At 45.0% G+C, this 8,727-nt stretch overlaps 1 protein-coding gene and 1 long non-coding RNA gene across 2 annotated transcripts; both read left to right on the forward strand.

Annotated features, from left to right (window-relative positions):
- Positions 1-447: 447 nt before the first annotated feature.
- On the forward strand, positions 448-2,406 carry LOC121080172. The gene is made up of 2 exons (XR_005825274.1): positions 448-477; positions 1,640-2,406. It is a non-coding gene; the product is annotated as an uncharacterized LOC121080172 (long non-coding RNA).
- Positions 2,407-2,413: 7 nt separating this feature from the next.
- Positions 2,414-8,535, forward strand: LOC121080163 (ankyrin repeat domain-containing protein 26-like). The gene is made up of 6 exons (XM_040578034.1): positions 2,414-2,593; positions 3,905-4,060; positions 4,484-4,618; positions 5,697-5,808; positions 6,224-6,365; positions 7,867-8,535. Exons 1-5 carry the CDS (start codon positions 2,414-2,416, stop codon positions 6,226-6,228), a joined length of 588 nt encoding a protein of 195 aa, XP_040433968.1. The 3' UTR covers positions 6,229-6,365; positions 7,867-8,535.
- The last annotated feature ends 192 nt before the right edge of the window (positions 8,536-8,727 follow it).

The following is an 8,727-nucleotide window of genomic DNA, read 5'->3' on the forward strand; positions in this document are numbered from 1 at the left end:
GGCCTCTGCCGCGGCCGTTCCCGTCCTCCGCAACCGCTCGGGGGGCGCCCGTCACCCGCAGCTCCCCCGGCTCGCCCGCGCCGCTCCCGCAGCCGCCCCCGGGCAGGGCGGGGGGGGACGGCGGAGCCCTCCCCGGCTGCCGTGCGGGGTCTGCGGCCCGGGCACAGCGGCCCCGCCGGCGCACCCCGCAGCGAGCGCACCGCGGCGCGGGGGGGGCGGGGGGCGGCCACCGGGTTCCAGCCGCCGGCTGTCCCCGAGGGAGGGGCGGGCGGGGTCGCTCCAGCCCGCGGCACCGCCTGCCGGACCGCCCGCCGGCCGGGAGGGGTGTCCCCCCGCCCCGGGTGGCCCCCCGCCCCCCGAGCCGCCCCCCTCTCGCAGCCCGGGCTGCTGCCGAGCTCCTCTGCCGAGAGCCCGAGGGAGATCGCTGCCCCCCGGGCCCCGGTGCCCACAAGAAGATCTATAGGAAAAAAATCAGAGGTAAGCAGATTTTTTTTCTAATAAATTAAATTTCACCATGTTTGTTTTAAAGTCATAATAAATCTTACATAACTTTTTCTGTTTCTTGATGGTTTATTTACTGTTTGCCAGTGTAACTTATCTGGGTAAATACCTTTCTTGTTTTCTCTTATGTCTAAAAGTTCTGGAAAGCAGCATCACTCCTGTATGTACCTGAATTACTTGTGCAAGTAGGAAACTAATAGAAGACACTGTTTACACCGTTTCTTAACCTATCTGTTATTTTCCATTTCATAGACATTTTGTCATCACTTTTTAGGCTTTCTAGCAGTGAAACACCTAGCTACCTATGGCAAGGTTGACCAGGAAGAAAGTTGTTTGACAGTGTTTGTGTTTCCATTGCTTTTTTTTTTTTTTTTTTTAAATTAGTTATTCCCTTATTGAACTTACTTCAAGTATGCCTTTCTTTTCCACCTCCACATAACTAAAATTTTATGATCGAATATCAGCAATGAATTCAACTCTCTGTAAGAGTTAGAGTAACTGGAGGAGAAAAAGCAATCATAAGCACTGTATTAAAAAAGATCTTGAAAAGAGTTTACTGAATTTCCTAAAGAATGTGCAGTGCCTGGAAGCCTTTTTGTTCTTGGCTGTGCTGCCCAATAAACGTAGGGTGAATGTGTTTAAGCGGAAAAAGGTTATACATACAATAAAGAGGAAATATACAGGACTATTGCATTCCAGGGGTGATTGAGTTTCATAGCTAACTTCCAGTAACACAAAAGGATAAGTGTTCAGAAGACATTTGAGAAGGAAAATACCCTTTCTAGCCTTGTTTTTACCAGATCTGTAGCACAACTAATTCAACCTTAAAGGCAGTATTATAAAGGCATGCACATACAAGAAAGCGCTGTCATTTTAAAAGCTTTGGTTGCTGGTTTAAGGGGGGAAAAAAACGTAACTGTATATTTGGGATGTTCATTTAGGTTTTAAGGATATGTTGCACTTCCGTTGTGTACGTACATTGTACATGTGCGTGGGTTCACAGAGTAGCTTATTGCCTGAAACTTCATCTTTGAAGTCATGCTTTAGTACTAGAAATGTTAAAATGCAGTTTATTGCTGCAGGTTTTTTGTAGATTCATTTCCCAATTGGCTCTTTATTCATGTTCCCTGTCATTCAGGAATCCAGCACTGACAGAGAACAGGATCTGTTGTACAAGAATCAGTTACTACAAGATGAGATTGCTATGCTAAGGCTAGAACTCACTCAAGTAAGACTTAGGCACCAGGAGGAACAAGGGAAATATTTAAAGGAAAATGAGACCTTGAAAGAAAAAAATGAAGCTCTCAAAAAGGAACTTAAACTGAACAAGGAAGCGTTAAGACAAATGTTTTTTCAGTTCAACACGGAGCTGGACTTACTAAAGACAGAATCTGCAGTGCTGACTTCCAAACTTGAGCAGACAAACAAAAGCAAAGACAGGCTAGAGACAGAAATTGAACCATTTCGTTCCTCCCTGAACGCTGCAGTTCAAGAACTTGAACTTCATTTGTCATCAAAAAGCAATGCTGAACGAAGATTTCACAGAGAACGTGATGAATGCCTTTGCTTGCAAGTCGAGCTCCATCGTGACCTCTCTGACGTGCAAGAAACCAACAAGAGCTTGTCTCTGCAGCTGTGTAAAGCTGAAAGCAAAGCTAATAGGCTAGAAAATGAGCTTCACCAGTTGAAGCAAATGCTCAGAGAAAAAGCTTTGCTTTTAGAAATGGCAAAAAAGAATTAAGTCAAGGCCAGTGTCGGGCAAAGGAATGTGATCATGCTCGACAACTTGAGAAAGATCCAGTAAGCAAACTTGTAATAAAACAGGAGTCCTTGCAGGAGCGATTGGCCCAGCTCCAGAGTGAAAACCTTTTTACTCCATCAGCAATGGGAAGAGATGCAGAACAAGAGGATCATGAAAGAAAAAATAGTGGATTATGTGCAGCACTGTTTTAATGACCTTTTCAGCAAACTTAGAGCTGATAGGGAAAAGCAAGTTTATCTAATAGAAGAGCGAAACAAGGATTTAAATGCCAAGTGTACTGATTTAAGGGAACAAGTCTTCGAATATGAGACTGACAAAGTAGAAAGAGAGGTAAAGGATATGCTTAGAAAGAACAATTTAAAGTTTGTCCGTTCTTGAAATTATTTTGTTTCTACAGTGTACCTGGTATGTTATGTGCATGGGACCAAAGAATACTGATTTGTTCTGGTTTGTTATGTTTCTCTCGGAATTGCGGAAAGTTTTGGCAACGGGGATATTAGTCCTCAGATCTAAGCAGAGAACAGAAAAAAGGTATCCAAGTCTAAGCTCTGATCAAGAAAGGTGATTCTTCTCTAGAACTTTTTTTCATCTATTTTCCTTAGTCCATGTTATGCCCTATAGAATAGTCTTAAGTATTTGATGGTTTTGATGTAAGTATTGCACTGATGACATGAATGAGAGTGGTATAAAAGGAGGAACCATCCAATACACGAGGGCTGAGAAATGAAGGTACAGAGAAGTGAAGTGGTTGGGGATAGATTTATATGAAGCTTCTACAGAGGGGAAAAAATAGGTTCTCTGTAAGCTGCTATCAAGATTGAAGAGTATTAGTAATGTCCAGCTGTTGATTTCTGTATGTGTTTTGAGGGTTCTGAGGGGCCTGCCTGTTCCTCAAAGTTCATGTCAGACGGTGACCTTAAGCTTTCTCTTTTATGATGTGTAGCCACACTCCAGCAGTACTGTCAATCATTGTAAACTGTGACTTGCTTTGTATTCTTACTACCAAAATAATGGGTTCCTTTTGAAGATCATGTGAGAGAGTGTGTGTGTGTGTATACGTATATAGCTGTATATATATATGAGCTATGCAGATTTTTGTAAACCTAATCTATCAGTACTTCTAAAACGAGCTGAGTAAGAAGACTACAAGAGGATGTGATTCAACATACCCTTAAAGTGTATCTCAAAGGAGCTTTCAGATATTTGTATTCATTTAATTGTATTTGTATAGTGAAGAAACAGAAGAAAGAACAATCTAACACAAAGACCTGCCTTCAGTCACCAGAGTAATATTTGCAGTCAAACTGTGGCTCTTAGATCACAACAGATTTCTTTGGGTTTTGTTAGGAAAAAAATACCTGATGGCAGTGTGTTCCTGTGTATTGTTCAAGGAAGAACAATACCTGAGCCTTTTTTATGTGTTAGGAAACAGAAATCCTCGTGAACAGCTGCTGATAGTCAAAGGTTCTCAGCTGAGAAAGATGACGAGAGGTCATCATCCATGCAGATGCCTGCTGGTGGCAGGCAAAATTTCATACTTTTGGGTTCAATCTAGACAGGTCTAATTGTATAATAAAATAAGTTAAAGGCGTATTTCATGTTCTTAGAACTTTCTTCATGCTAATTTAACTGTTTTGTTAGGGCATGTTTGGACAACTGCAGCAGGAGCTTGCTGATGCACCTAAAAAGCAATCTATGCCAGAAGCTTCACTTGAAGTTACTACACGCTACCACAGTGACCTGGAGAGAGACAAGCTGCGCTTGCAAAAGGAGTTGGAAAGAAAGTTGAAAACTAAGGTACTTAATGTCTGTAACTATATGGATAAATCTGAGTGTAGCTGTTGAAAGTAGGAGCGAATGTTGTCCTTTTGCACCACCTTTTTCAGTGTTCTTACGAAAACTGAAGTATAGAGGGAACCAGAGGAGCTTTGCAGGAAAGCTGTAGGGTGATTTTGTGTGTGTGTGTGCATGTCATCTTATGCCCCAAAGTTGTAACCTCATCCTGTCGCTTCTAGAGTATTCCTTCTTCCCACCAGCTCCAGCTGCTGTTCTTGGTTATGGTTCCTAAGGTGTGTTTTACACTCCACATCAACCTTGGCCATAGGTCTTGGATGGGTGGAGGAGAGCTTAGGCCTGTTTCTGTGTAAGTTACTGCATTCTCCAGCGCTCTTGTCTTTTCCGGCCACCTTACTTTTTCTTCTGCCACTGTTGCTTTCACAGACGCAGAAGCAGAACATGCTGGCTCTGACATCCAAGGACTTGCACAGCACGTGGGAGGAGCACTTGAAGTCAAGATCCCACCTTGAAGAGCGCGTTGCTCAGCTGGACGAGGAGAAGGCTGAACTGTTGCAACAGGTGAGCCCGGAAAATTCTCCAGGCGCCGAGCCAATACCCAGGAGAACCACTTGCACCTTCTGGTCAGGTTCTTACATATCATTGCTTTCTGTTATCCCTGCCATTCAGGCTGCGAGTACCTTATCGTTTGGGGGTCACGGAGGAAGCAAATAAAAGCTAGATGGGTATCTTTGTGTAAGTTCTGGAGTGGCTCTGTTGGGAAGAGTTCCCAGTGTGGTTTGCTATCAGTTGAGCACATCGAGCAAGGCCACAGTTCCCAGTTCTTCCTTGGATTTTGTGTGGTCATCTTCTGACCCCTTGGTTTCTAGGCAGGTTTAAAATGCTTGATGTTTCCAGTGCGTGTATGGAGGAGCTGCTGTATGTTTTCAGCGTAGCGGGAGCTTAAAAGCCTTGCAGAAAAACATACTGAAGGAATGCTGGGTAAATGAACGAGTGCTTGGGAAACAAGCAGCGCCTGCCAGTTGCCAAGGGGCGGCCTTCCCCTTTTCTCCTTTTCTGTAGAGGGAAAATGGAAGTACAAAGTCAAAACAGCTGCCAGCTCTCCTCTGGTGTGGCTGAGAAAACACCAAGAGGAGGAAAACCAGCATGTGGCTAAGTAAATGCCCACACAGGAGAGGTGGAGGTAATGGCCGAGGGGAATAAAATGTTGAAGAACTCCAAAAGATCAGATTCCTCCACAAGCCCCTGCCTGCTGGTTGGTGGAAGATCCCATGAAAGCTTTGGATGGATCGATGTTCTCCCATGAAGTGCATACCTACGTAATCCCTACTGTGAGCAGAGGCACTGCCAAAAGTGTTCTCCAGCATCTTTTCCACCTGTTATGTCTAGAAGAGGATGGCCTTTGCTTCAGGCGAGGGCATCTGTTTCTGTAGTTACGTATTGGTCTGTTTGATGTGAAACCTGAAGGGATGGATGGAATAGCCTCAGGAATTCCGTCCCATGGCATTCTGTGGAACGTGGCTAACGGATAGAGACGTCCGGCAGCTTCTCTGTGGAGAGCGCTAGATGCACAGACTGTACGTCGGTATTTTTCCTGTGCTCTGTGTGTGTGATACATCTTTCTTTTCCCTTTTGAAAGTGCGAGAGTGAAAGAAAGGAAGTGAAGAAGCTGGTAGAGTTGAAACGCCCAGTTGAACTACGTCTGGCCCAAGAAATGAAAAGAAACCTCGATCTGCAGAAAGGTGTAAGAGGTACGGCTTTTTAGCGTGGTGAAGAGGTATCCCTGCGTAGAAGTCATGTTTTATTAAACTTTAGTGTAAAAATAGGTGTACCTAATTGTGAGCAGATGCCAGCCTCGTGTTAGTTCTTGCAAGGTACTTCTGTACACCAGCCCCTAGTTTTCAATAGCTGCCAAAACAACTGCAGATGCAGGTTGCCCTGCAGTTCTCCTGGGAAAAAGGGAGTCTTTCATTCCTCTTTTCAGGTGAAATCTGGACTCTCCAAGCGTATGTGGCACAGGAATACTGTTTTTTCCTGGTAATTCCTGGTGTGTCAAGTACATTAAAGATAAAGCAAGCTATGTCTGTGCTGTTTACATGAGAGTATGTGAAAAAGTCCAGTTTTGTTCCTTTGCTTCATTGTTTTCATGACTAGTTTGCTGTGCAGGTTGAAGAGGCTGCTGAGCAGAGCTACGAAGGAACTAAGGGTGTATGAGGCGAGAGGGGGACTGTCCCAGCTGAATTTGCAGGGAGAAGCGAAGAACAGGTATTCTGAAATGGTCAATGAAATTGGCAGATTAAGAACAAAGGTGAGCTTTATTTTTGTTTGGGTTATTGTGGTGGTTTTTCTTTTGTAACCTTTGTTCTTTCTTTATACTTCTTTTCATGTTGTTGATTTTGACTACTTTTTTCTTGGCTGTATTTCTGAAATTATTTGGCTGGTTTTTGATGTTCCTTCTATGGTCACAGTAGTAGGCGCCTGTAATACTGATGTAGCTCTTAGGGGTAAAGATGGAAGTGTTACGTACACAGCAGTATCTGCGAGGGCACATCAGGGGTAGGCTGTCCTGCAGAGGAAGGGCAAAGCAAGAGCCACAGCAAGGCTGGCAGGGTCTGTGACCACACGGGCCAGGGATCAGCCCCACAGGCCCTCACCAAGAAGAGCAGAAGAGTTCTGGGGACAGTTCTGGGGACAGTAAGCAGAGTCCTCCAAGAGTGCAGATCACCAGGCCGGTCCATAGGGATGGGCAGGTCTGCAGTCCTACTGGGACGTCACGTCCATGGGTGAGGGCCAGGGCTGAGAGCAGTGAAGGCCCAGCACAGGCCTGGCTGCAGCTTGAGGCCGTGGCAGCATCGTCGGGCTCCGACGGATGCATTCCCTCTCGGAAGAGAGGGGAGTAACGCCACCGTCACTCGGAACAACTCTGTGCAGTTGGCCTTGCCCAAGGTCACCCCCTGAAGCCTGTCTCGGGCACGAGTTGAGCAGGAGGCAGGTGGGGGTTTGCTTTTCGGAATGGTGTCTTTGCTTCCCAGGGCACAATGCAGTGTGAGGTGATGCGGAAAAAACCCTGTAACTTGTTGCTTACTAGTAGCTGACTCAGTCCGTCTTTCCCTTGTCATGGAGACCCAGAAGGAGAGTTCCCAGAAGTGCTTCTGAGGTTGCTCTGGGTGATAGATTCTAGTTTTTAATTTTGCATCCTTTCTGTCTAATAATAAACAAACAGTTCCTGTTGTGCCCATAACACTATATCCACAGGACCCATCAGCACTCTCTTAGCTTCCAAGCCTGAAACTGAATTTCAGCCCAGCCAGCTACCAAAGTCCCTACCAACTAAAACTGGGTAATCACGGGGGGGGTTAATACCATTCTGAAACATTTGACATTGCACAGGAACTGTAGAGTCTCCTGGTCTTGGCTGGGGAATGAGCTGTAAAAAACCCAAGTTTTTGTGGCTGAGCATGCGTGCACTTGGAAAAGGACTAGAGAAGAAATACTTCCTCCTGGAAAAAGCAGAGATGGATTGTGTTTACTCTGTATTGCCACCTTGTATATAAATTCCTGCCTTTCTTCTAATGTCTGGAAGAAAACAAATACACCCAATTAAAACATGCGTTTTGCTCTCCCCCATTAAATGGTCAGACTGATTACAGAGGTGCTCTTGAAATGGCTGCTGCTCATAGCCATTTCCCAAAACTCATAGAATTCAGGTTTTGCAACCTGAATTTACTTGGCTGTGTTTTCAACAAAAGTCTTTTTTCTGTCTTTTTAAAATTATTATTATTATTATTTATTATAGCTTTTCCTTCTAGAGATCACGTCTACAGTAACAGAACGCTGCTAATACACTGAGGATCAGCTAAGTAAAGTGACTGTACATCAGCCACTTTGGTCGGGAGAACACTGCCAGGGTGAACAGGCTTGATAAAGCTGTGAAGGCTCATTCCAGAAAGGAAAATGAAGGTTTTAGGAGCTGTACCATTATTAGCGATGAAGAAAAAGAAGGTATTTCAAAGGGCTGAATCTTCTCCCTAAAAAGTGGTACCAGATTCCTGTCCTGTTGTAATCAATATTTTCAGCGCTAATCACAGTGAAGTGTGTCCCTCTCTCTGATTTAGGATTTCTTTCCCATCTCTCCGTTTTTCACAAACTCATTGGCAAGAGACAGTTTCTAAGAGGAAGAAGTGTGCTGCCAAGGTGTTCCATGAGTCAAACCATCTAGGGTATACTGGACTGTGACATCACCCCAAAACCTTATGGTACTTACAATAAGGTTTCACCACGCTGAACTACCTAGCGGCATCACCGCAGCAGTACAAAAGTTGGGAACCATCCTCCTAATCTATACCAAAGGCACGACCTGTCTTTTGATTTCTGGACTATGTTTCCATACACTCAGTGGCCGCTTGTGTTCTTTTGTGGCAGTGCCAGCTCGGTCACATTTACTGGAAAGTAACTTTCTGACCCTGTCATGGCAAGGCAGGTAACTAGATGATGCCTACAGGTGTCCCCCCCCCCCCGCCCCCCTCCCGCTATATTAACCCTTGCTGTTTGTTCCTTTGGCATCCATTTGCCCCGGGCTAACGATGGCACACAAGCAGGACTGCTCAACAAACTAGGAGGCGAATTGCTCGCAGAGCTGTTTTGGCCATAACTCCCTGTCGAGATGCCCT

This window comes from Falco naumanni, chromosome 21, assembly GCF_017639655.2.
Source record: "Falco naumanni isolate bFalNau1 chromosome 21, bFalNau1.pat, whole genome shotgun sequence".
Classification (NCBI taxonomy): Eukaryota; Metazoa; Chordata; class Aves; order Falconiformes; family Falconidae; genus Falco; species Falco naumanni.

Coding starts and splice junctions, on each gene's coding strand:
- LOC121080163 (XM_040578034.1), top strand. CDS start 2,414: ATGAAAGAAAAAATAGTGGATTATGTGCAGCACTGTTTTAATGACCTT. Junction 2,594..3,904: donor CTGACAAAGTAGAAAGAGAG/GTAAAGGATATG, acceptor CTGTTTTGTTAG/GGCATGTTTGGACAACTGCA. Junction 4,061..4,483: donor AAAGAAAGTTGAAAACTAAG/GTACTTAATGTC, acceptor TTGCTTTCACAG/ACGCAGAAGCAGAACATGCT.